Here is a 27,893-nt window from a genome sequence, read left to right on the forward strand (position 1 = left end):
TGGATGACTCTACAACTCTAGTGTAAATACATTAAAAAAAGTTATTAACAAGTCTCGGAACGCTCTAAACAGCCCTCTCACTAGTCCAAAAAACTTTTTTAGAATAATTTGCACAAATGAAATCATCCAACCTATAACTCTATTGGCGTCTCTATAAACATGCTCGGCCCTGGATAGCAGCCACCTATATCCCCAGTGCATCTTTAAATCCAGCCGATTACCGTAGCCGAGTTACTTTCGAGCAAGATTGTATTGGCCCATAGTATCCGTTAAATATAACATAGACCAACCCAAGCTACCCTCAACTTTCGAGAAAATTGCGAACAACACATGCTCCGACCAAAATTAGCTAAAGCAGTTACGCCTGCGGCAAGCTTGAAAGAAAATGAAAATAAAGTGGTAAACAGAAAAGCATTGTTGTGCTGCTCTTTTGAAAAAAGTAAATAGTGTTCGACGTGAACCCAGGTGGAGATGTTTGCATCTACGCGATGCAACGCCATCTTAACGTTCCTGCAATATTTGGTTGCATCACCGGACTTCATCTGAAAATTGCTGCAAAGGAGAGATGTAGAATGATTTAACGAAAAAGAGCACCCATCTTTAGAAGAATTCCTTGAACACTTCAAGTTGATTTATGCTATTGATATGTGATTCTCTGAGTTCCGTATCACAACTTCAACTAACAATGCACGGGATTGGAAGGAAAACAAGGGAAGAAAGAAAAGTAGAGGCACAGGTAATAAATTAGAAACTATCGCTTCTTCATTAATTTAAGCCAAGAAATAGGAACATCATCACTTTTTTTTTTCCTGAGAACAAGGAGTATCATCACACCGGACGCTAGAAGTACAACAATCAAAGCATCAGAAATTATCCCATTTACTTCATTCAAGGTTTTGCTCAGATGTAGGAATATTCGATGGGTCACGGCAGATGTTTCAAGTCCACTATACCATGAAAATGCTCAAAATAAATCTATCATTGCTTCCATAATATAACAGGTTCTGCAGAGCTGAAATTCTAGATAACTGGGTTATGCAGATTTCATGACAGCTAAAACAATGAAATTTATCAACCCTGCACAGTGAAATTTTGCTTAGTAAAGAAATTTGTAGATCCACAACATTTTACTGACACAAAGAATCGGAACGAAATGACCTATAAAGTGGTTAAAACAAAAGGGGGACAGGAAAGCAAATCTGGGAAACTAAACTAAACGAATATCTTATGGTGTGGTGGTCAGTTCCCTGCCCCTCCAGCTGCTTGTTTGTGTGAGGATCCGTGCAGGCGTGTGTTTAGTCCCACATCGGTTATTCGCTGGGTAGATCTTGGGTATTTATACAGGATCAAGGAACCCAAATAATAACTTCCGGCTAGCCTTTTTGGGTGAAATCCTGGGTTGTTAAAAATGGTATCAGAGCGGACCCGGCCCATAATCTATGTGGACTAGGGAACACTGCAGCACGGATCCATTGGGGCTAACCATGAGCCGATCATAGTGTTTGTGATTAGATTTGAATGGATTTGAACCCTTAGCCTGACGAGGACGTCAGGGCTTGAACATGGGGAGTATGTGAGGACCCGTGCAGGCGTGTGTTTAGTCCCACATCGGTTATTCGCTGGGTAGATCTTGGGTATTTATACAGAATCAAGGAACCCAAATAGTACCTTCCGGCTAGCCATTTTGGGTGAGGTCCTGGGTTGTTACAATTTGATAACTGCAAATCACAATAAGTTGGTGCAAAAGAAAATGGATCCTTTTGAGCAATATTTTAACTCTTGCAACAAGTTGATGCCCTCCTTACAAATCCAATCACATTTTAGAAAACAATTAAGGAAAAACATAAGTTACTAAAAGCTTGTAAAATTTCCATTTGGGAAATAGCAGGTCTGGTTTCAATTGCTCATGAGGAGTCAATGAAGAGTCAACTGCGAGAGTATTATTTTTTCTGCAACAAGAAAATCCACTGGGTATCTGCAAGATGAGGCGATTCGATTAACAGCTTGTAAATGTGAACGGGAATACAAAACCAAGTTAGGAAAATAATGCAATCGAGTTACTGTAACTGTCTATATTAGTTTTATGACATTCCTAATTAAAGAGGAAAAAAAGGATTTAGCTTAGTTTGCAAGAATCTAGCTGTTAGTTACAGTCAAAATCAAGGAAATAATGTTAGTATGCATCAAAAATTATAGCACTAGTACATAAAGTATCCTTATTCTATTCCAATCAAGGTAAAAAATAGATAGCTGAAAAAAGATTGACTACTAATGAAAATAAAGAAAAGAAAATGGAAAAGCTATAAATCACAGAAACATGTGGAACATTCTGGACGATGCATCAAATAGCTTACATATTGTCAGAAGTAAGGACACAAGGAAAACAAAAAAGATATACATAATGCAGCAAACTGCTTAAGGCTAGATATGAGAGGTATATAGCAACTCATAATCTTCCCTCATCCCATTAAAGATAGCAAAACAGCCCACAAACCTTTCGTAGTTTGTACATTGGATATGATCAAGCCTTTTTCAATCAGTCAGCAAAATGAAACAGTGAGTATAAAATAAACCGAGCAATACCAGACAATACCTAATGTACTTTTTCTTCAGCATGTTAGTCATTACCAGGGAGTAAATCCATGACAATCAACAGCCATCAACCAATGGTACTGGTGAACCACTGTTCTGTCCAAATGAATCTGAAAGAGTATGACCGTGAAGCAGAAAGCAGCCTCAAAAGACTTCCCTTTTGTGGATATGGAAGGACAAAAAACCCATAATCTTGGGGCTGTCATGCTGCGACTGTTTCAGCTGAGCCACAAGCCAGATAAGCATGATTGACCACTTCTTAAGTTTACTGTCTTCAGATTTTTTAACGACAATGAAAAGCATCACTGTAGATGAAAGGACTTCCTGTCTATTGCTTCAGTGACCGCACCAGACAAACTCACAGTTACCAGGAATAGAAAAGGGGGTTGGGAAATGAAAATTCCAAAGGGCATAACTGGATATTTATTCCTTAAACTCAGGCAAAGTATGGTTATCAAAATTGGAGATCTACTGAATGTTGTCGGCCCGACTCTGAATTAGCCTCACATACTTATCTTGTCCAGTTGTTTCAAGTTCTGAATTAGCCTCTGCCCCTTACTCTGAAAAAAACCAAATGACCTCTGTGCAGGAACCCCCAAAAGCAACATATCTGCACGAGGAGGTGAAACAACAGTATCTATTGGAATCTTTGATAATACCCCAGCTTGCTCTGGCTGCAGAGGCAATTGCATAAACAATCTCTACTATCCTTTTCCACAAGGCCCCACCATACTTGGGAAATTCTGCAGCCAAATATTTATATATTCATAAAATGTACAAAATGCACTGCAAATTACCATGCAGTGATGTACGTGGAGCTCTTGATGACTGCAAAACAACATGCAGTAAGGCTACCATTTTACATCTTTATGGTGTCCTTGCTCATCAAATCAGATTATTTGGGGAACAACCCATGTCTTCATACTTAGGCCTTTTGAAAGCCCAACTGTTACTTTGTTGCTACAAATGCTCATTATATTTTAATAAGCCTTGAAAACTAAGCAATGAAACTGCATGAATCATTCTATGTTATGAATTGGAGCTAATAAACTCAAGATGCAAAATACTGCTCACATACAGAACATGCACATCAATCAGAAGGCATAACTTAAAAAACATCGCTAATGCATAAGTATGATGACAAAAGTATCAGCACAGGCTCAGTATGCAGACTAGAAAGTAAATATGTATCCATATATTAAGCAGTTCAATACAATACATCAACAAAGGAAGGTATTTAAGATGAATGTTCGCAAAATCCTAGTGGTAAATTGTCTGTTCCAAGCCCTTCAAATAATTAATCAACAGCGGCACATCACCATGCAAACCAATACTTTAGGGCCAGGCATCAGATTATGTTTTATCTTATCACAAAATAACATTATCATGGCTCCTTTCTTCTTTTCTTTTCATTATCATTGGGGGTTTTGCAAGCCCATGACACATATAAAACATGCTATGCAGTGGATGGTTATAGCATGAAATGTGGAAACAAGACGAATATGACTGTCGGATCATTCCTTCTATGCCATGAGCAAAATGACGCTATCAAATGGGCAATACTCCACCATCTCCCATTTGTTGCATATCCCCGTCTTCCAATTTGAAGGTTTCCAGTTTGACCCATTGGCTCCACCCCCATATCCACCGCTCCCAACCATCGGCGACAAACTAATTACCACACTTGACGGAGCCTTCAGTTGCTCATCATGAATAAAAATGCATTTATCACCATATGGGCACCCCTCAACAGTGTAGAACTTCTGACAATCCCTTCTTCTGTAAGACCTCTGAGCCTCCATACCGATAACCCAATGGGGGTATTTGATCTTCCTTCCAAGGCTCCAAGCAATCATCCCTAGCTACCACAATCTCCTCCCAGTTGGGAGGTGGCTTGCGGAGCTCCTCAATCCCATAAGCGAAGTGACAATTTTTTACATACAGCCAAGTCCCAGCCCGGAACCTGCAGCATAGTTTTGCCTTGAAGAACATCTTTCCTATGTCTTTGGACCTACCGGACCAATCTCCCTGAGAATCCCCATTGGAGTTCCGTGATTTCTTGTTCGGAGGTAGCTCGCTCCAGCCCCGGGATTGGGGCTGGATGGCATTGGACACAGTATACGAGGAGGATTCCCCATTCCAAAGATGGTAATCATCCTCCATCATCCATGATGCTTGATCGATCCTTCTGCCGAGGCCTGACGAGACTGGAGCGGTCGCAATAGCACTACTGCTCGTAATCCCAGCTCCCTCCTCGCCATAAGCCATGCTTTAGAATGTAAAGAACCAAAAAGATAGAACAAAATCCTAACTTTCTATGATCTGGGAAACCCAACCAGTGATTAGCATTACCCAGGAAATACTTCTAACTGAAAAATGTTTATTATAGCTACCAGATACTGGAGCTAAATAAGGGTTTTTATCAACAAATAACACGTTCAAATCAACTCATTCAGTGAAGAATCTGAGGGCTTTTAATAGGATTGGTATGGAATGAGAGAGAATCCAGTTCAAACAGAGATTTCAAAACCCTAGCACTTTCAAGATTGGGAGAAAAACAAACCAAGAACCAAGACGCCAAGCGGAGGAGCTCGTATAGGAGCCGGTGGGGAGGGGAGAAACCCTAGCAGCAGAGCGCGAAGGAGAGAGAGAAACCCTAGCAGCAGAGCGCGAAGGGGAACAGCAACTATAGGGTGTAACGGTCAAGAATGAGAGGCGGGGTACGGTTCGGGCAGCGGCAAATTTCACGCGGTTTTCAAATAGTTTGAAGGTTTCCAACTTTCAAAATTTCAATTCTTGACAAAATTATTCGCGTGACAACCGAAATAGGACTAAGAAAAATTGTTATATAAATATGCCTGCTTATTTTTGCAAATACAAAATTTGACCAAAAAAGGAAAGGTGCAGGAGAGAGCAATCTTTCGCAAGAATAAACTCAAATTCTGATGCAACAAGACCCCAGGAGTCCATTGCCTTTGCCCTTATATAGTATATAATTAAATTTTACGAAATTAACAATCTTGCCCTCTTCAAGTTGTCGGGTGTCTCTTTTCCCTCATTCCTGTTTTTTTTTGTCCTGATAATATTACAATAATTATAATTTTAGCCTCGAATTATGCATAGAATATAGTTATCTATTTTGCAGCATACAGTGCGAAGCAACAAGAAAGCCTTCAATTTACTAATTATAAAGAGTTCGTGTCTGTGCCCTACCATGCATTAGCTCATAAGATCGCACTATGTTTTATAATATAATATGCTCAAATTTGGTTACATGAACATCACAATGCCTTCCAGGGTGCAGAATGGAGCTTATTTCAGATTTCGGCATCAGCTTCAGGCTAGATGCTACAATTAACGTACACAAGTCCCAGCAACAAATACCAGCTAGCAATTGACTGCAAGTCAGATCCTGCCAAAATAGATCCAAATTAAGATTTTTTTTTTTGTTTTTCTCTTCTTTTCGCCTTTGCCATTGTTATACTGACGCAGAATGCTTTCAAGAGGATTACAATGAGCACCGTCTGCAACTACCTGCTCCAATCTGAGCTCCATCTGCGAGCTGACCACTATGCATTTGCAAAGTTCTGAATTTTATTATTCACCCTTTCCAAGGTAGATGCGAGGTAAAATTTGCTCAAGACCACATATAAAGGAATGCATATCATATTGACCAGAATCCACAACATTTAGGACGTACAGATAAATCGTACATGATCCAGCTTAGCCGTTCAACAATGTCATAATTATTGGCCAACCTGTTGGCTTTCCTTTTCTTTTTCTTTTTTCTTTTTGACAAAAAATGAGAGCAGATGAATGAGCAGGGATGGAATTGGAAGCAAATCCTCACCCAACAGCCTTTAAATAAGTCTAAATGTACCTTTGCAGCTTTAACAATAAAGCTGCTCTGAATAAATCAGTAGTGAAGCCTAGCCCCATTAATTATAGGGGCAGCTCCCCTGATCATCTTGACATGGGTGGCATAGTCACTGTAGTGCATGGTGTACAGGGTGCTCATATAGCGCGTGACATGGAGTCGATTGCGAAGGGACTCGGTTATGACTCCATTATAACCAGCCTTCCTCATGAGTGAGTCGATGGTTTCGGTCTTCGTCCAACCTGTTTCAGAAGGGGAAAAGAAAAGGGCTCCATAACACTGATATAAAACATATTCTACATTCAAGATGAAACCACCGTGACCTTCTTGTTATCTTATTAAGCCCTCCGTGGGAACGATTATGTTCAATCCTGAAACCTCTTAAAACTCTCAACCCTTTTTTGTTTGGTAAAAAACCGTGGACACTTATCGTCGTAGAGAGCGGGAGGGGGGGGATTTTGGGGAGCAACGCTATTGTAGAAACGCCACGGCCGCCGAGCATATTGGAGCCATGGTAGCGTTGCAGAGAAGGCGTTTCCAGCAGGAGACTATCACTGGTCCTCGCTAGAGCGGAGCGGGTGAGCGGGTGCGTCAAAATTCGTGTCTCGGTGCGGCATTTCATCGAACACTTTAGAAACGGCTGGGAGGACCAGCTTCCGAGGATGGAGAAGGTGGGCGATGCAGTGGTAAGCGCCGAGGATGAACGCCCGGTGCTGGGGGCCACTGCCAGGAAGCCGTGGGTGGAGGTTGCCAGAGGCGTCGCTCGGCGGGGCACCTGGTCCAACCACCGCATTTCCAAGGGTGAGTTGAGGGAGCTGCAACGGCACTTCACCAAGGTGTTGGTGTTTCCGCCGGAAAGGTTGGAGAGCGCTCGGCTGGCCTGGAGCTCCACGGCAATCATCATGTGGAGCCTGGGGAGGAGTGTGCTAGATCATTTGGTGGTCCGGGAGCTCCGTGCCAAGGGGAAGCTCACCTACGATCCGGAGGCCATTTCTATGGCGGAGGATCATCTGCTGCTCCGATTCAAAAGTGAGGCAATGCTGAAGAATGGCCCGTGGATGACCGCTGGCCAACTCCTTGCCATGGACCGGTGTCAGCCAGATTTTGTTCCGGGCACGAAAGGCGTGAATAGGGCGGTGGCTTGGGTCCGCCTCCCAGAGTTGCTGGTGGAGTATTGGGAGCGCGGCATCATCTTGGAGATAGTTGCTGAGGCCGGCCGGCTGGTAGCGGTGGATGCGTTCACGGAGCAACGGCGGAGGCTGGGGTTTGCTTGAGTGCGGGTCGAGCTGGACACGACCCAGCCTCTAACGCCGGGGGTTTTCATCCAGGGAACGACGGTGAGCTTTTGGCATGCGTTCGTCTACGAGAGCTTGCTGACGGCCTACTTCCGGTGTGGTCGCCTTGGGCACTAGGAAGCAGGATGTCATTTTTTTCTCCCGGGCTCAGTGGCGGAAGACCCACGACCGAAAGGTGGGTCAGAGCTGCAGATGACCTGGAGCCAACGTGGGTCGAGGCTCTCCGTCTCTTTGGTCCGTGGCTAACCACCACCTGGATCCGGCCGGCTGGAGGGCCCTTGGCTGCAAACAACCAGCCGTCGTTGAGACGCGGGACGGGGGCGTCCGGAGGTGCCCGAGGCTTCCGTGGCTCGGGACGGGTGGCAGACCCCGACTAGGCTTGCCCGACACTATTGGTGGGGACGGGAGGTTTGGGAGGGGAGCCCTGGTGGAGAAGACGAGTGGAACCGGGCAAGTCACCAAGTTGGTACTCGCCCGTGATGAGGTAGGCCGTTTGGATGCAGGCCAGAAGTTGGGCCTGGCTGGGGTCGGTGGGCCAGTCATCAACCGGGCCTGCAACCCGCCAAACGGAAGGGGGCACAGCACAGGGAAAGCTAAAGGCTTGGACCGGCGTTCGGCCGGGCCCGGCCCGGTTCCTGCGGGCCCTGGTTTGCAAAGGCTGGGCCAACACAGTAAAGAGTCGATGGTGGATCATGGGCCAGCATTTGTTGTGGCCAGGCTGGTGTGGTGCTCGGGGAAGCTGTTGGGGCGTCACCCGACCTGGGTGCGGGCCCGAGTCGGCTGAGGCGGGTGGCCTCGCTCGATGGTGCCGGCCTCAAGGGGATGGGGGAGGATGCCCCTGTCCTGCACGATCGCTCCGCCGGGGTCCGAGAGGCTCCGAGCTACCGGAGGAGCGTCGAGCGGCGGGAGGCCGTTACAGTGCTCGACGAGGAGAGGGTCCACAGGATCCACCCACGGGAGGATCGTCAGACGAGAGATAATCGAGCGTTGGTCCTCCCCTTCGACTTCGCCACCGAGCCAGCTTCTTCCCTCCCCCGCGCATCATCCGGCGTTTACTGCCACGGCAAGGGACTCTGAGGCAGAGGGGGTGGCATCGGGTGATGGGTCCTCCCAGATGATCGGGGAGCCATCTCTAGCGTCGAGGCCACTCCAGGCAGACCAGGACCCTTCCATCCCCTCTGAGGCCCACCAGGAGGGAGGAGCCTCGTCCTCTCATGTGAGACTCTTCGGCCTCCTGAAGCGGGCTCTACAGGGGGTGCAAGGAGAGAAGCAGTCAAGTGAGGAGGAAAAAAAGAGTTTGTATGACAAAGTGATGGTAGGGTCTGGGGAGGGGACACTGGCGAGCTCTCAGATTATCCAATGAAGGTCCTATTATAGAATTGCCGGAGGGCGGGGAAGCCCTCCTTTGGGCCTGCCTTCCATTGGTTGGTGCAGGTCCACAATCCTGATGTTTGTATTTTGTTTGAGACGCGGCTTTCCGGTAGGAGTCTGCAACGTGCGAGGAGGGGCCTCCCCAGATCATGGGGTTTCTATGCCGTAGAGTTCCGAGGTTTACCCGGGAGGATTATCGCTGCGTGGAGATTAAGGATTGGCGATCTAGATGTGTTCCATGTGTGTGACCAGGAGGTGGTGATGGTGATCTCGGATGGCATGACTAGGCCATGGGTATTAGCGGTTGTATATGCTAGCAGGATGAGGAGGATTTTGTGGGAGGAGGTAGCCAAAATCACGCAGCTGGGTCACCCTCTTCCGGTGGCAAGGGACTTCAATTGCATTGAGGGTCCTCAAGAGAAAATGGAGGGAAAGGCTTTCACTTATAAGTGGGAGGTCAGATAGTTCCAGAATTTCATCACTAGCAATGGCCTGGTGGACATTGGCTTCAATGGCCCTAGGTTCACCTGGTGCAACAAACGGCAAGGACAAGCCAGGGTTTGGGAGCGGATCGACAGAGTCTTTGCTACGGATGGCTGGGTGCAGAGTTTTCCAGACTACCGGGTGAGCCACTTGCCGCGGATAGCCTTGGACCATTGTCCTATCTTGGTTAGTACCTCTTCTACTACCCATTTTCATTGTTCTTTTAGATTCGAGAAGATTTGGTTGTCATATCTCCAGTCTTAGGAGGTGGTGCATAAGGCTTGGCGGGTGCCAGTCAGGAAAAATGCTATGTATAGAGTCTCTCGTAAACTGGAGATTACCAGGCGAGGACTGTGGAGGTGGAACGAGGAGGAAGTGGGCAACATTTGCAGAAGGATGGAGGCGGCCGAGGAGGCTCTTTCCAGGTTGCAGACCCAGGAGGTGCATGATGGAGGGTTAACTACAGGAAAGCTAGAGGAGCTTAGGTCTCATCTGTCTACCCATGATTCTCTTCTCCGCCAGCAGGAGACGTTCTGGAGACAGAAGTCTCGGATCCAGTGGATCAGAGAGGGTGACCGAAATACCAGGTTCTTCCACCAGTCAGCTATCATCAGGAGACAGAAGAACAAAATCAGAGGTATAAGAGATTCAAATGGCCAGATGACAGAGGATCCGGCGGCCATTAGAAGGGTGCTGGAGTTATTTTTCAGGTCTAGATGGATAGACCAGACAGACCGGATGGGTTCTTCTACGCCACCACCGCCGTCAGCCAGAGTCACAGAGGAGGAGAATGCTGCTTTGATTAGGCCAATGTCGGCGGAGGAGATCAAGGAGGCTTTGTGATTGTTGGGGGAGGATAGAGCTCCGGGCCCGGATGGTTTTTCCCTAGTATTCTTTAGGAGGTACTGGTCGATCATTGGTCTTGATGTGGTGAGGCGATACAACAGTTCTTCAACTCGGCAGTCCTACAGGCAGATTGGAAGAGGACATTCGTCACATTGATTCCGAAGAGGTCAGATACTACAGAGCCGACTCACTACCGGCCCATCAGTTTGTGCACTACCCTATACAAAACCACGGCAAAGGTTCTGATCGCTAGGCTGCGAGTTATTTTACCCAGACTTATCAGTCCGGAGCAGAGGGCTTTTGTGGGGGGGCATAGTATCACGGATAACATTATTATTGCCTAGGAGTTTATGTTCGATCTTCAGTGAGCCCCGTACCGGAAGAGCTTGATGGGCATCAAGCTAGACATGGAGAGGGCCTATGATAGGATGAGGTGGGACTTCCTGCGCAGCTCACTGGTTAGTTTTGGATTCCATGGGCTGTGGATTGATTGGGTTCTAGGGTGTGTCTGCTCTCCCTTCTTTGCCATTTTGGTGAATGATTCACCCTTGCACTTCTTTGAGTCGACAATGGATCTCCGACAGGGCTGCCCGTTGTCTCCATTACTGTTTATTCTGCGTGTGGATGCTCTATCCAAGGCCCTCAGGCAGGCGGCAGAGCAGCAGGTCTTGGAGGTGTATAGTTCGGTGATCGGATCGTGCTAGATCTCTCATCTATTATTCACCGATGACTGTCTACTTCTGGCCCGGGCCACACAGCGGGCGGCGAGGGTGATTTGGGACATTATGGATGACTACTGTTCTGCTTCTAGTCAGGTGGTAAATAGAGCCAAGTCTGCTATTTGTTTTAGTCCCAGGATCCAGCTACAAACCAAGGCTTCCATTAGAGACATCCTGGGTGTGGGTGAGCAGGAGAGCACGATGAGGTATCTTGGGGTTTCCATCATTGGACGGCGTCTTTGGCGTAGTGATTGTTTCGAGGTTGAGCTAAGCATCAGACGCAGGTTAGAGGAATGGCAGATGAATGCTCTTTCTATGATGGGGCGTATCATTCTGGTGCGGTCGGTACTGAGTTCAATGCCGGTGTACCTATTGGCACACACTCAGGTGCCTATCTCTCTGTTGAGGGCTTAGGAGCAGTTGTTCAGGGACTACATGTGGGGCAGGCAAGAGGGCAGGAGAGGCATTCATCTGGTGGTATGGGAGATTGCCTATCAGCCTCTCAGACTTGGGAGCCTGGGGGTTCTATCACTGTTGGTGCGGCGGGAGACTCTAAAAGCACGGTGTGCCGCTAGATTTTTTTTGAGCCGAACAGTTTGTGGTACGCCCTATTGAGGGTGAAGTATGGTGGCCACTCAACGCGAGAGAAGCTCCAAAGTGGGCGCCATTGTTCCTTCATCTGGCGAAAGATTTGCTCATCCGCGCCCTCGGTGCTTCCGACGATCAGGTGGATGGTTGGGAATGGGCAGTCCATTGACATTTTGGAGGATCGATGGCTGTCTCTCTGCAGGATGCCAACAATGGTCGACTCTGCAAGATTGTCCGATCGCAGAGTCAGTGATATGATGATCCCTGGCGAGGTTCAGTGGGATGAGGCCATGATCAGATAGGTTTTTGGGATACAGCGGAGCGGATACTTGCCACTCCGATTCCATAGGTTGGGATGGATAAGTAGATGCGGGCGGCTACTGGGTCAGCTAGAGTTGATATACAGGTACTATTGGGGGGCGAGTCGGCCAGGCATTGTGAGGGTAGGTGGATTTGGAGGATGCGGACGCATCCACGGGTGGCACTATTCATTTGGAAGATGGTTTAAGACTATCTGCCAACTAGAAAGATGCTAGCCAAGAGAGGGATGGGGGTTTCTCTGATGTGTGTGGATTGCCCAAAGTCGGTGGAGACTGTTAGCCATGTGCTATTTGAGTACCCGCGGGCAGCTCTGGTTTGGAGGAGGACATCTTTTCCCTTGTCGGGGCTTACTTTTGATGTGGGGGACTTTCTATGGCAGGTGAGGCTTGCGCTACGATAGCTGAGCACCGTAGGGTGGGGTATTGCAACTATCTACTTGATATATCATATTTGACTGGATAGGAATGCCAGAGTCTTCCAAGGGAGAAAGGCTCCCCTGAGAGTTGTTTTTGAACAGGCTCTCTATCAGGCAGTGAAGATCTTGGAGGCTGCTGAGTTGGATTCATCTACAATGGCTAGGAACATCTGGGACCCCCTCCCCGTTATCATAGCGCCCAGATTTGTTTTTGTCTCTTGGGAGTCTCCATCTCCTGGCCATCTAGAGGTGAATTTCGATGGAAGTCTGCCCGGTGGTGCCGATCGGGCGGGAGCGGCTTTTGTCATCAGAGATCATGGCGCCAGGCTAATTGCAGCAGGAGGGTGCCGCTCCTTCGAGGCCTCGGCTTTTGGGGTGGAGCTCAAGGCAGCCTGGAAGGGGCTTTCTTATGCGAAATATGTTCTGCAGGCTATTTGTACCATACTGGAGGGCGACTCAGCTTCCCTAATGGCGCGCTTTACAAAGGAGGGGAGGCAGGAGGGGAGCACCCCCTCTTGAGCGACAGTCGCCGCATGCTACGGGAGTGTCGGATCCTCCAGATCAGGCATGTCCTTCGAGAGGCGAACCAGGCTGCTGACTGGGTCGCCTCCTTTTCTATGTACCACTCCAGAAAGTTTCTTTGAACTCAACAGTCTTCTGTTCCTTTTGCTTTGTGTTGTTTACTTGATGCTGATGTAGCTGGTTGTACTCATGCTAGAGCAATGGGAGCAGCCGATTCACCAAAAAAAAAATATTATGTTCAAAAGATGGAAAACCATATGCAACTTAAAGCAAGGATATTGGATATCAAATAATGAATCTAGTGAGCCTCTTGGATCTCTCTACTTGGAAAAGCAATTTTCCAGTAATCTTTCAATTCCATGGTTCCAGAGAGTCACCTAGGTCAACACTTAGTTTGGTACTCAACCACAATTCATGATGGACTGACAGTTAAACACTAGAACTGGAAACCGATGTACGGATTGTGCAAATTTGAACTGATTTTCAGATGCTCCCAACTTTTAGAGGGAAGCACTGTTGCAATAGTTCACCGTTTACTAGATATGCAAAGAAAGGAAAACTGAGAGAGCAAATAACAATACACAATGTACCTTCATGGGCAGCAACCTCAGGCAAGTATGTTGCGCTGCACCTTGTGCTGTAATCGGGGTCAGTAAATTCAATAATTAAACCATGCTTTCCAATCTGCACAATAGGAAGTATGCAGTTGTAAGTACTAGAAATACTACAACTACTTTAGATAGTTATTGGTGGGAACATGGGAACACTTCGGTGAATGCAGAAGGAAGACAAAGAAAAGAAAAAACTCTATTCTGCAATGCAATCTCTAAAATGCACAAAACTTGAGACACTACCGATTTTGCCTCTTGCTACAGTCAAACAATAGGCCCTATTCTCTTAAGTTAGTTTTATAAATCCTACCATGCCATTATTTTTATCAATCGTCAAATCCTCTAACAACAAACATGTTTCTATCTCATATCTAACTATGTTTCAGCCGGATCATCATTTTTTATCATTTCCACCCCGTCTTCCATAATTCCATCCAGTAGCATTCCCACTAAAGTCTTGAGGGTATTTCAGCACCTCAGAATACAGCAAAGCAACTAGCAGCCCAGGCCATTAGGATCTAGCTGGAAACTAGCAGGTGATATGGTTTAGAGAGAAAAGAAGATAAATATTGGGTTACCATAAACAACCTTTCAACATGATTTTGACATCTCTTTAAAAGATAAAGTTTAAAATTCCTGTTCCACACAAACAGCCTATACCTTCCGCCCCTGCCCCTAGCTAATATGCTGTGCATAATCCAGTCCCTATGCAAAATTTATAAAAATGACCGCATCAAATACAAGAGAAGCAGCAACCTCCCAATCAAGGTAATGAAGAGCAGATTCGTAATTAGTCAGTACAGATACTGTGCATTCCAAATATGGCAATTCTTTAGCTTGTATAGGAGGGAAGCGCCGGTCCCTCAGAGCACTACAAGAAGACAAAACACATCAGCTTAAAGAATTACACAACATATTATACATATATAATCTTACTCCCTGTGTCCACCTCAGAGATACAGAACATCAATTATGGGAAAACTAATAACAGGAACAAATTTTAAGAGATCAACAATGGAAAGTAGGTTCATGATTTAGAGCAGGAAGAAAAACTAGAATATGGTTACTGTCATGCAACATTATGCATGAGAACACTTATAAGTTGACTTCAAAAAGAAGTTACCCAAATAAAACTATCTGCTTACTTGGAAAATCCAGAATCTTCCATTTAATATATTAAAATAATGATATTCTTTTTGCAATGAAAAGGTGGGAGTTACAAAACCAAAACTGTCAGAATTAGAACTAACTTACCCTAACCTGTTACCATCACAATTCATCATGAAGCAGCACAAGTCACTAGCAGTATCTCAGTCATCCTGGAAGTGAAAATCTAGCTCAAACAAAATGGAATGAGCAATGACAAGACACTGATCAATTATGCCATCTAAACCATCATCATCATCATCCAGGCATTGAGGTGTCAAAGTGAAGTCAGCTATGGAGCACAAATATGAGTTGAATACTCAGTAGATTTTTACAGCTATTTGTCAAGGAGTTGGCACATATATAGGAATTTCCACCAAATTCTAGGCCATATAACTTTCAGATAAGAAGAGCTTGCCATGAACCTAGAAGTCTACTTGGCAGGTAGCACAGAGGTCCTTTCTCACAAATCCCATCTATGTTTTGTTCTCCCCTTAAATTCTTTTTTCAGCCTTCAATTTAATTTCAGGCCCCTCTCCTTACAAGAACCTTAATGGAATCACTTGACAGTACAACCTCAATTAAATCTTCATCATTATCCTGTACTAGCGTACCCAAAACTCCACATGGCTCGGACACCCCACCCCCCCACCCCCCCTCTTCTTGTTATTGGTATTGGTATAGCCAACCTTATTTAAAACAATATTATTTTATCCGCCAAAGTTGACAAAAACTTCCAGTCTAGTGGAACAAATTTTTCAAAATTTTGATATATATATATATATATATATATATATATAGTAGTATGGTTTGATGAAATCACAACTCTACCGCCATGGGTAAATTTTAATCATGGAACCATACTAGTTTTACATTATCCATCAGTAGGAAACTATCAGAATTTTAGAGAATAGTCAACTTCTTGTCTTGCTCATTAAGCTGTTTATATGGTTTTTCATTGGTTTGAAAAATTTGTAGAAAACAACACTCATACAGTTCGGAAAGAAAGATTAAAATTTACGAGAATATCATTTTTTTGATAATGAAGAATACAAATATTTCATTTGATATGGCACATATTGTAGACCTAAAAATATGAGAAAATCAGGTTTTTTCATCAATCAATTCGTGCATCATAAGTAATATAATCATTAATGCATTAAAATGACATGTACTAATGCAGTATAAGCATAGACACATAAACAATAGTCATGAATTCATATGCATAACCTGCAAATAAAAATATTCAAATTTACAACTGACTAGTCCAGGCTTTTGCACTATATCAAATCTATATTCCTTCCTATAAGAATCTTCTATTTTATCAGTACTGCCTACAATATCACAACCAGTATACATATGTACATAGAAATAGACATAAACCCACACAAACACACAATGCGAAACATAATGCATGTCAAAGTACCAACAGAATGACAGTGGCCTATATTTAAAAATAGTTATAATAATGCACATCAAGAAATATATCTCATTTGTAGATTGTCTATCAAAAGATGATTATGTTGATGGTGCTAGATTGGAATCAAGTGAGAGGTTTTTTGTTATTTCTTTGAAGAAAATAAACAGGCTTTTTGTTAAATGCTAAGATTTAAAGAGTCATAACACACTTATCATCCTTCCAACATAACCATGCAAAAAGTCACTAATTTCCAGATGGTATCAGCGTAACACAAAATACCTAGTTAATGCATAATCCTTGAAACCATTGATCAAGCAACGGGCTTCTAAAGTTCCAATACATCCACGCAGACGTGGCTCCCCACCATTGACTGCTTTCTTCCAAGTAACAAACAATGGGCTGAAATCAGAAATACACCAACGTAAGAGCAGAACAATATACTAGCACTATCTCCATGGAGAACTACCAGATATAAACAACTTTGATGGCTGCCACATAGTGTAACTGCAATTCAGAGAAAGACCTATTACATCATTATTGAATGAATGAAAATCATCATATGCCTTAATCAACTGGGGCAGATGACATCTCTAAAGGGGAAAAAACAATTACAACAGTTACAACAATCATTAAATAACACAATATTGAAGTAGTCATGACCAGGCCAAATTTGAGGAGTATGACAATTTTTTGTGTTCATATCTGATTTTAGAACTAGAAAGAAAAAATCATCAAAAGTGAAACTATCATAAATCCAATAAAAGAAAGAAGACATGAGCAGGCATAAGATACAAATTTCCAATAGAAAGAGGGACCTAGAATGAAGAAGCCAATCCCAAAAAATAAAAAATAAAAAAAATTCCTTAACAACAATACTTTTGAGCTCAAACTTCACAGATCTAATTGCTGGGGAGAAGTTTTGAGTTCAAATGATGTCGCTTTATTCATGAATATTGCCACTAATTTTATCTACAATCAAGTATTCTCTGAAATAGCAAAATGATGTCTTCATATCATTTAAGTTTTAATGGTTCATTCCTTAGTTCCCCTCCTTTCTCGATGGGTAGGTAGAGACTATGTTCTTTCATATGGAAGAGCTTCTTATGTAATACAAACTCCTTTTCCAAACGTTCGACTAATACTGGAAGCTCCCTCCTATGCTGGGTCTCCTGGCCTATTTTGCAAATGTCCAAACAATCTCACAATGTTTTCCTTCATGCAACACTACATGGCTTGTTTCCGCAATTTCTTCTGAACCAAAACAGATTTTTTATCACCCAAAAATAAAAATAGTTATGACACAAATGCACGACTATGAAGGATCAGGGTTTTTCTTTTTTTTTCCCTTTTTTTTTTGTTTTTACAGACAGTTGCCCATTGCAACAGTCACTAGGTAAACAGACACTTCCTTGTTCAACATCAAAAATTTGATGGCATTCAATGAACATGACTATGACCATGAAAGACACATTTCAGTATTTGCAAGCAAACTGCCGCAATCCAATTGGCACAAATAAAACAGAAATTAAACCCATCAATATCACATGTAAGATGATAAAGAAGGGTCCCATGATACGTGAACATGAACCGGCAATCGCAACAGAGAATCCAACAAGATTTTTTTAAGAGACATAGGTAAAAGTATAAAAACATCAAAAAAGATAATCAGTCCCAACAGCCACATAATAAGGGAATAAGAAGTTAAGAACCATGTAGCAGTGTCTCATTTTAAGAACAAAAGGAGACATAGATCAATATATGACTACGAACTTTGAATTTATCTAAGATTTAAAGAAAGTTCATAAGGCGTATAATTCTAAAATAAAACCTTTTAAAAAAACAAACAAAAAAAAACAGAGCTCAAAATGCCTCTCCTTCATTCAAAGGAACCCAAAAACAAAATTCTAATCGTCATACCCATACAAGAGAACCTAAAACCAATGAAATTTACAAATTGAGAATCGAGAAAAGAAAGCGATCCTGTAATGCAATAAGCAATAAGAGCATAATCCAGCTATCATCAAAATCCTCTATTATTGCTTTAAACCATCAAAAGCCCTTTATTTTTTCTTAATGTTTTATTGCTCGATTAAAGGCCATCAGACTTTAATCAGACCACCAGAACACCAGAAAATCCGAAATTAAAGAAAAAAACAAGCAAAAATCCTTCCAAACTTTCCTTTTTTCAGAGGGGATGGGTAAAAAAACCCCGTAAATTCCATAACAACACGAGACACAATGATAGGAACCAAGGAGACAAATCCTAGGAGGGCGATCCTTACTGCTGCCCTTCTTCGAAAGCCGGGGGAGGCGCCTGCACGCTGTTGTAGTGGGCGACGAGTGTGTCGAAGCAGTACACCGCCATTTCCCGATTCGCTGACACCATCTTGAAGCGCGATAAATCGGGGTTTTTATAAAGATCGGAGACCGGCGCCGGAGAGAGGCGATCTCCGAGGATCGAATCGAGGAATGAAGAAGAGAAGGGATGGCCGTCTCCCTCTCTCTAGGGCTGGTAGAAGAGAAAAGGAAGGGGGAAAAGAAACGCCACGCCTGGGGTTTTATAATATACGAGTCTTATCGTTGGGAACGGGAATAATTGAGAGCGAGCGAGTACGGAAAGGATAGCAGAATTTGCGAAGGACTCCAAAAAGAACTCCAATGGCTCCCCGGACAGTTAAAGTTTAAATAAGATAATTAATTTTTTAACCTAAAATACCGCTCTATTTTAATTTTTAAGGTGCTGCTCAAGATATTCCGTTCGTCTGAAACACGAATTGCATCCATCCTTCAGGTTCGGAGAAAAATATTGCTCTAATTAGACAAACGAAAATTTTAGACAACTATTTTTCAAAGACTAATTAATAAAGAATGGGTATCTGAGTAGTTCAGACTCTTCTCCTCTTTATTAAAGTTCAGGAGCTTCTTTTTTTTCCTTCTTTTGTGACGTTAAAAAATAGTATGTAACTGGATAAATTGAATTAGTAAATTTTGTTCAAATTTAATCAAAGTTATCAAACGTGTTGATGGGGTTACACCAAGGTTGGTACCGTAAATTGGATTTGGCATAGGCAATCGATCGTTGGTAATTTTGGCACTCACACAAAGCAAATTGCCGAGTTCTGCCCCAATGGCACCCCTAAACTGCACCACCGCGTCGGTGTGGGACTGTAGGATGGAATACTTGCACTAGATGATGAGTCCGGGTTGTATCTTCTACGCTAACAAATGATTCATTTTCTTTCGCGATGTCAACCGTTTGCTCGTGCATCATCTGCATCAAGAGCTGTGCAGACGGATGGAAACAGAAGGTAGGATTGCTTTGAATCATGAAAGCATTCTTTTGCATGAAAGATACAATCCGAACCCCTCTGATTCTCTTCTCCGGGGGCGATGTGAGCGTTGGACCTAAAAGAGTTGGTCTGGTCTAAGAAGGGGGAGGCTCCCACCTAAAAAAGAGGACAGAATTAAAGGTGACATAGGCTATCGGCATCCAACGAGAGCCCAAATATATAAGGGCCCACCTAGGGCCGAAACGTGTTAATAAATCTATTTGTTTGCCAGTTGACCCTCCTAGCTTTTCCTTCAATATTGGCTTCTTTAACTGCAACGAGAAGCCTAATAATGACATAAAAAAGTTTGGACTTTGTTAATGACCGAAGTACTTCTAAAGATTTCTTGCAATTGATGTGACAGAGTGGGGGAATTAACCTACCGTTTTAATTCGTAAATAAGCGATTTTTATGACATAATTGACTAAATAGGCTAAGCCAGCAGTTTCCTAGTCGTTTCCCTTTCTAGAAAAAAAATTTACTCAAGAGTTTGTCTCTCTTTCCACAAATTGGGTATGGCTAAGCAGTTGCACCCACCCTTGTATCGAAAGATTTGTGTTGTTCCCAAATATTTGACAAAAAAAATATAATTAGTAGCACTCCCAACATTATTTTGGGAAAACAAGATTTGCTTCTTTTTTTCTTTTTGGAAAGGAAAAATCTTAAACTTCCCGGTAGTGGTGATTAGAGCCAAGTGCAATTGGATCCATTTTCCTCTTCAACAACATTAATAACTTCGAATGGACTACAAAAGACATGCATACATGCATATATACATATAAATACACACACTATCTATATATACATGTATATAATATAGTAAGAGAGATTGAGATTTGGCTACATTCAAGTAAATCTTCACTCAGATCCGATTAAAACTATATTGGACAATAAAAGTTCCATATTGATGATCTGAGCAGTTAAATATAATTGTGTGAGGATGCTTTTGAGCCAAGCAACCCTTTTCGTCGCTTCTCAATTGCTAAAGCATGCTTCGTTTCCTACGACGAAGAGCTCCTTTTGTTCATTCTAATGTTGCCCTCTTTTCCAAGGTGAATAAATCCGACAACTCAGCAGCAATGTGCAACTAAGTTTCTCATCCGGTGGATAGGGAGAAAATACATACCAGTACATACATACATATACATATATACATACATACATACACATATATATATATATACATACATACATACATACATATATATATATATATATATATATATATATATATATATATATATATATATATATATATATATAAAATACATGAAATGCAATGACAAGATTTTACACTCACCATCAGATTTGATATTAGTGATCAGAAAATAAAAATGTAAACAATTAGATACGATATAGAAGGCCTAAGATATCTATAAATAAATAAAAAATTATATGACCTGAAAACTCCTAACCATGCAGCAAATCACCATAAATATATAATCATAATAGAACGCCATGTGTTAATTTTGAGATGACTTGATGCATAGTTTAAGAATCAAGAGAACATATGATTTTTTGTGTATATATATCTTAGACTCTCTAAATCACATATATTTCCATTTCTTGGCAACCAACATAGCATTGTATTTGGTAGTTGGTGTGAAGTTCTTTCTTTAGATCCTGTGTTTTTTTAATCGCACCCCTATATATACGCCTATATAAACATTGACGAAGCTAGCTCCACTTGCTCTGCAGAGAATATGACACACTTCAGAAGGGATTAGGCGCAACCGTGATCATCATCATTCATACAAAATAGGTGCACTTAAAGAAGGTCAGAAGAGGAAAATATAAACTTAACTTCACATCTACTGTACGGGAACCTTACATAGCGTCAAGAAGTTTATGACTGATTGCAAGAGGTGATAGAATATCTATTTGTATATAAAATCCCTGCTTCACACTTTATATTGGAAGATAAATGGAGGCAAAAAAGCAAATAAGAACAAGTTAGAGTTAAATGACGACGTGTAAATATTTATATTTACTTCATGTATAAACGTTAGAATCAAATGGCTAGAATTTTTCAGTCAATTGACAGTTATATGACTTGACCTACAATGAAATTTATATCAAAAGCTGGAAATATGATCTGATCCCACATCTGACCAAACCTTTGAGCTCTCAAGATGGAAGGCAAATGACTCTGTTAGTCTGCAGGCATCTTGAACCCGAAGGCGAGTACCCTGCTGTCCAACGACAACAGCTGCCACCTGAGATGCCAGCATGCCCATGCCTTTTAAGTCTGATGCCCCTCTAAGAATCCCATATAAGATACCTGAAGCATATGCATCACCAGCCCCACATGTGTCCACAGGAATGCATGGAGATGGAGGTATATATATTGCTTCACCTTTTATGCCTATATAAGAGCCTCGTGGCCCATCTGTAACAGAGACAAGAGGTACAAAATGGCTCAAGTACCGAGCGGCGGACATGGGGCTATCCTTCGAGGATAAGTCACAGAAGGCTCTTGCTTCATTGCTGTTGGCAAACACGACGTCTGCAAAGTTTCCTATAACTTCCCTGTGGAGATGATTTGCATACAGTGTTAAGTGTAGATGAAAACCACATTTCTTTCGCAAGTGACAGAACTCAAAAACCCTGATATTCTTACAGAAATCAGTCCATATGCATAAATTAAAACCGGTTTAGATGATAACCAAATTTCTTTCACAAATGTCAGAACTAAGAAGCCCTAATATCATTACAGAAATCAGTCTGCATGCATAGAAACAGAATCAAGAACAAACAATACAGCAAATTGGTTTCAAGGTAGACATGGTTTCTTCTTGATAGGAAGTTAGATAGGAGGACAAACATTCTACTCAGATCACAAGATCCAAAGTTGTTTAATGGTCGTTCATGTGTTATTTAAAATGGAAGTGTCTTGATTCAAAAGTCTCACAATGAGATTCCTGAGATAGGTTGAATTGGAGGAAGGGGTTTGCCACAAAATACAGTAAGTTTAGCCCCAGGGACATGATTCCTGATAATGGGAAGCACCTAGAATGATTGGAGGACCTTGAGAAGCTCTGACCTTATATAGTAAGTTGTTTCTAGAACATAGCGTCAGACAACTAAGAAAGCATCTCTTACAAAGATACTTCCTTTCAAGTACACATCTGACTCAAGCATATAAATGCACATTGTCACTGGTAGGTGTTTCATTTAGTAGCTGAATATACAAAGACACATATTATCTGTATAACCTCTGCTGTAGAAAAGGAGGAAGTAAACCACAAAGAACATGGTCGGCACGAACAATATATCTGAACAGAAACAACAGACTACCAGGTGCTTTACTTTCAGATCAAAAGTGTATAATGAGCAATGTTGCGGCAAAACGTTAATGCCAAGGAACTGCAGGAATAAAATTTGCTACTTAAAATCTGAAAGAGACATACATAAGAAACTGAAGTTAAAAAGCTTACCAGAAATCATCATAACACCTCTCGATGCATGACACATCAGATGCAGTAACAGCAATAAGCACACCATTTCTGCGAGCATCCTCGCAGGCTTTCAGGATAGTTTCAATTGTATGAGGTAGTTCAAACAAATAACCTTCTATCACAAGTGCATTTGCCTTTGAAATTATGCTAGCTAAGTATGGATCATAGTCAACAGTTGATGAAGTGCCCTGAGAAAACAACAAGATAAAAGCATTAGCGGGAGTCAATAAATGAAGTTCGATAATCAGCATGTTTCTGAAGGCTACTACCAGTTGACGTGTAACAAACACTTAAGGAGAAACTAATAAGAATAACAGGAACTAAGACCAACGAATCCATAGAAAGAATTAACCCAACCAATTAATCAAGAATAGCATCAGTAATAAACAAAAAATTCCATATCCAATGCAGCAGCTAGAGCTAGCCAAAAACATTACAGAGCTGGATATTAGCATATTCTTTCACTTTTGTTGCATAATATCTTATGGTGATGACAAATCCTGATGACTTGCATTTCTATTTGGAAAGAGCTACAGTGATGAAGATTTTTGATGCTTGAGCTGAAAGGTCATGGTTGTAATGATTTCTACATTAACCATGGTGGTAGTAGTTATAATGTATACTGTACATCATAATGCAAATGATGTGTAAATGTTATTGAACATATCTTAATTGAAAGTTGATCGAGAGATTATCCATCAGTAATTATCATTATGTTGATTATCAAGTATTGCATGCACTCAGGATTGGTCGGTTGGCACGAATTTTGGTTTCAGCACTACCTATTGATGGGATGGAGAAAGGTCTGCTCCTTATTCTAATTAACCTTGTTTAGTTTATTCATGTTACTCTTAGCACATATGAAGTTTGGGCTCATGTTGGAGCAAATACAAAATTCTTACCTTCCTATGATCAAAGATGGTCAGGTATTTATGCTAGTTATGGATCATGTTGTTAAGGTTAGGCACGCATTAACAAATACCATCTGAACATTACGTAACAAACTTTCCTAAAAATTTGATTGAAAAAAACAAACATTAAAAAGCACTTCATCTTTTATTTTTTCATCTGTAAATATTCCATCTAGAAACCACGTATCCGCCAATATATAATCCATCTTTCTCTCTTCCCACACAACATTTGTGATATTTTTAGAGAGGTTATCCCTTATATGATAAAAGTTAATGCAGCTACAAAAGTGATCGAGTAGTAGTAGATTCTCTGTCATGCCTCCCATGTTCGTTTACCTAAATATACTTTACTCACATTATTAGCATGCTGCCACTGCCAATGCCAGCTGATCCAGAGATGCCTATTAGTTCCTAACAAGTATACAGCATGTAGAAAGAACACACAAACACTTCAAACAAAGAAATTCAAGACAAGAAAATAAAGGCTTGTAATCAAAACTCAAAGGGGAATGTTTGACTAGACAATTTATTTTTCCGTATCATAATAAAAAGAATGCATCTTCTCCTTTACTGTGTTTACAAGATTCATAGATATGGATATGTCAAATAGTAGGGAACACCCTCATACTCAAGAGATTCACAGATATGGATATGCCAATTGGTAGAGAAACACTCTCAACCTCAAGAGATTATTCTTATTCCATGATACATTTTCTTTGATATCAGATGGATATTTTGGAAAGGGAGGCAGACTTTCTTTATAAAAGGATAACAATGTATTGCCATTGCTACCATTTAAACAAAATTCCACACATCCGATGGTTAAATTAAAACATGGAACATGTTTATATTATAAAGAAAGAATTCAATATTATAATTTCCAACTTTACAGGACTTCAATTCGCAAGTATTAACTCCGCATCATCTACATAAGATTTCATCTCACAATGATGCTGGAGGCATAATTACTGAAAGATGAAATGTACAAGAAAAACCAAAGACTAAAGTTATAGTCACTTATGATATAAAAACCAGAAAGGAGTTAACCTGATATGCAAGCATGGTGCGCTGGGCATCTGGAGTAGTGAGAACAATCACTGTCCCAGTTGTTCCATCCTTGACAGCTTTAGAGAAAAAATTGACATTTGCCCTTTGCAATTTTGCCCTGAGTTCAAGACCACTGAATCAATCTATATCCCATGAACTACAGTAGATATATGTGAAAATGCAAATAATTGATTACTCTTCAATCATCTTTTCAGTAAACCACCAGTAAAAAGGACAGGTTGGTAAAGAGAATATAGGGATAACTTTTGGTAGTCATTCAATAACTCTGTAAAACAGGACGAAGAGCAGAAGATGATTTGATACTCAATTCAGGTTCCGTACTATTAACTGTCATCTGCAGTTATTGTGGCAATTAGGGTCTCAAGTCCAGCTAATTTCATTCAGTATTTACTAAATGAGATAGATAACTCAGATCTAAATTATTTTGGAATAACTTCTAATACTCAGAAGGACATTACATTTGAGTCATACTAGTGAGAACAAGTTATATTCAAAACCAGGAATCTAGGTCATCCCAAGTCCATGCATCAAAATGGTTCCTTATGCAGTCTTTTGATGAGATGGGATGAAAGGAATGCTAATCTTTTGTTTGAGCTTTACAAAAGTAAAATCTTCAGCCAAACGATTTCATAGAATAAAACAATGACTTCTCTTCAAAATAATATATAAGATTTCTGATACAAATATTGTGAAACCAATAAACGAAATTTCAGAAATCACAGATTTACAGTACAGCAGGTTATTCCTCATAACCACAAAACTTGACATTAAACAATGGCAATCTCTCGATATTCAGCAAAAACCATAGTCACTATCTTGTAGATCTTAACAAGTATCAGTGCATGGTCTTTGCATTACCTGTAAAAACCACCCAATGGATCACTGCCCACACTGCCAGCCATAGCAACGTTTAAGACAGGACCACTACCAGGCCATCTACCAAGTCTCGCCAAAGCCACCAGTGTATTCGAGAGAGAACCTCCAGCAGCAGCCTTATAGCAGCAGCCATCCATAGCCCGCAACACCCTACCCCTCTCCTCATGATTAACAACTTTCCTTGTGCCCTTTTCTATCCCCAATCTCTTCAGAAACTCATCATCGACCATGCCAGAAAAATCCACCTAGCGGAGTTAAAGACTTAAAATGTAAGTAAACCAAAAAAAAGGCAAAAAAGAAAAGAAAGAAAGAAACCTTCAGCATTAACGAATTAGACTCGGGACATCAGGAGAACGAAAGAACATAAAATTTATCAACCCAAGCCGGTGAAAGGGAGCATGTTTATGAACAAACAAATACTTTTTCATCAAAATTAAAATCAAAACCTTCTAATAGCAAACGAATTTCAGTAAAATCCAATCTTTCTCATAACCAAAGCCAAAAGATGGGTACAAGATTAACAAATTTCAGGATTAAAAAGAAATAAAGAAAGAAAATTTCAGGATTAACAAAATACACTCAGAGAACAGAAGTTCTCCTTTCAGCTCTCTGTGAACATAGAAACATAAAATCTATCCGAACAAGTCACATTTTCCCATCAAAATTGAAATTGAATCCATAATTGACAAATTAATCCCTATAAAAATTATACCTTTCCATGTAGCGATCAGTATGTAGCGTTCCACAACCATAATCAAGACCAAAAGATGGGAAAAAGATTAATACACATTGACAACCAAAGAAAGGAAAGAGTCGGAGAAGCCATTACCATGGCTTGCCCAAGGCCCAATACATCCCATCTCTCGGGCGCAACGGAAGCCATCATCTCCTCCTCGTTTTCCACTCCAACTTGCTCCCCTTCTCCCTCGCTCTCGCTACACGGATACCTCTCCGCCTCGCTGCCCCCAAGAAGACAAAAAACCCGAGACAACCCATCCCTTCTGCTTTCCAAAACCATATAATCCCTCTCCCTTCGGAATCCCAGGCCGACCCTTCCGCTCTCCAAAGCCATATAATCCTTCTCCCTTCGGGATCCCAGGCCGAAGCCATCGCTCCTCCTGCCGGGGCGGCCGCTCCGGCGGAGCCTTACGAGGGGAGAGCAGTCGAGGAGAGGGCATTTCGGGGGAAGGAGGGGCTCGGAGAGAGAGGGGAAGCGGGCGGCGCGGGCGGAAGGGAGGACAAAAGATGGAGGGAGCGCCATGGCCGCCGACCGCCCTAGCGTCTCAGGAGAAGAAGTGGTGAGAAGGTTCCAGAGGGAACCTCGTGGAGGGCGGCCGGCCTATCACCAAACGGGTGGTTAAGGGACCGTACTTTCCCGTATCTGCCCTTGCTTGCTCCGAGTTTCTTTTAGAGGCGGCAACTGAAGGGCCGTTTTTATTCTTATAGAGGCCGCATATGGAGGGCCGACTTGTGATGCGCGTATAAAATTCGTGTATAATTGGAGAACAATTAAAAAGCTCTGTATCAATTTAATTTCAAAGAATAATTTATAGAATCATTTGGTGAACAGAAAAATCAGAAAAAAAAATAAAAAAAAATCAATATTTCAATGAATATCGTACCTATGGATATTACCACGTAGGAGTCTGAATTTTCTTAATTTTCTGACCAAATTATAGAATTTATTTTTAATCTAAAAAATATAAAAAGAAGGAAATGATAAGAGATAGTAGTAGCGTAAAAGGTTCTATGGAGAGTCGAACTTGGGCTACTAGATTCAAAGTTAAATGATCTAGTAACAGAAATATAATTTTTATCTATACATTCTTCTCTTATCGGATCCAACATGGTTCAGAAATGATTGACCGCTTTTGTGATATTTGAATTGTATCCTATATAGATCTCAAAACACTTCTTCTACCATTCGTCTGCATAGATCTTGAAGCAGCTATTGCACAAATCTTGACATTACGAAAAAAAAGGTGAATCAAAAGATACAACCCTAGCCCAAGAAACATACCGATGCGTTTTGGCTGCAGAGATAT

General features: G+C 41.8%; 2 protein-coding genes and 1 pseudogene across 7 annotated transcripts; all 3 read right to left on the reverse strand.

The window, feature by feature from the left end:
- Positions 1-1,712: 1,712 nt before the first annotated feature.
- Positions 1,713-18,833, reverse strand: LOC103711785 (uncharacterized protein At2g38710-like). Of its 6 annotated transcripts, none has more exons than XM_088718848.2 (5): positions 18,489-18,823; positions 16,486-16,605; positions 14,397-14,511; positions 13,620-13,713; positions 1,713-1,975 (listed from the first exon to the last, which is right to left on the reverse strand). In XM_088718848.2, exons 1-5 carry the CDS (start codon positions 18,590-18,592, stop codon positions 1,941-1,943), a joined length of 468 nt encoding a protein of 155 aa, XP_088574974.1. In that variant the 5' UTR covers positions 18,593-18,823; the 3' UTR covers positions 1,713-1,940. The 6 variants fall into 6 exon arrangements, with proteins under 6 accessions (XP_088574974.1, XP_038974952.2, XP_089785880.1 ...); XM_039119024.2 differs by lacking the exon at positions 1,713-1,975 and adding an exon at positions 2,321-3,335 and having other exon boundaries at positions 18,489-18,833; XM_089929754.1 differs by lacking the exon at positions 1,713-1,975 and adding an exon at positions 5,820-6,161 and having other exon boundaries at positions 18,489-18,830.
- Positions 3,981-5,674, reverse strand: LOC148714431 (zinc finger CCCH domain-containing protein 56 pseudogene; annotated as a pseudogene).
- A 2,655-nt stretch (positions 18,834-21,488) lies between the features above and the next one.
- Positions 21,489-27,251, reverse strand: NARA5 (pfkB-like carbohydrate kinase family protein). Its single transcript, XM_088718846.2, has 5 exons — positions 26,678-27,251; positions 25,831-26,093; positions 24,952-25,069; positions 22,973-23,181; positions 21,489-22,064 (listed from the first exon to the last, which is right to left on the reverse strand). Exons 1-5 carry the CDS (start codon positions 27,107-27,109, stop codon positions 21,611-21,613), a joined length of 1,476 nt encoding a protein of 491 aa, XP_088574972.2. The 5' UTR covers positions 27,110-27,251; the 3' UTR covers positions 21,489-21,610.
- Positions 27,252-27,893: the final 642 nt, after the last annotated feature.

The sequence above is a fragment of the Phoenix dactylifera genome, chromosome 3 (genome assembly GCF_051530095.1).
Source record: "Phoenix dactylifera cultivar Ajwa chromosome 3, Ajwa_hap1_PhDact_Kaust_v1.1, whole genome shotgun sequence".
NCBI classification, from domain to species: Eukaryota; Viridiplantae; Streptophyta; class Magnoliopsida; order Arecales; family Arecaceae; genus Phoenix; species Phoenix dactylifera.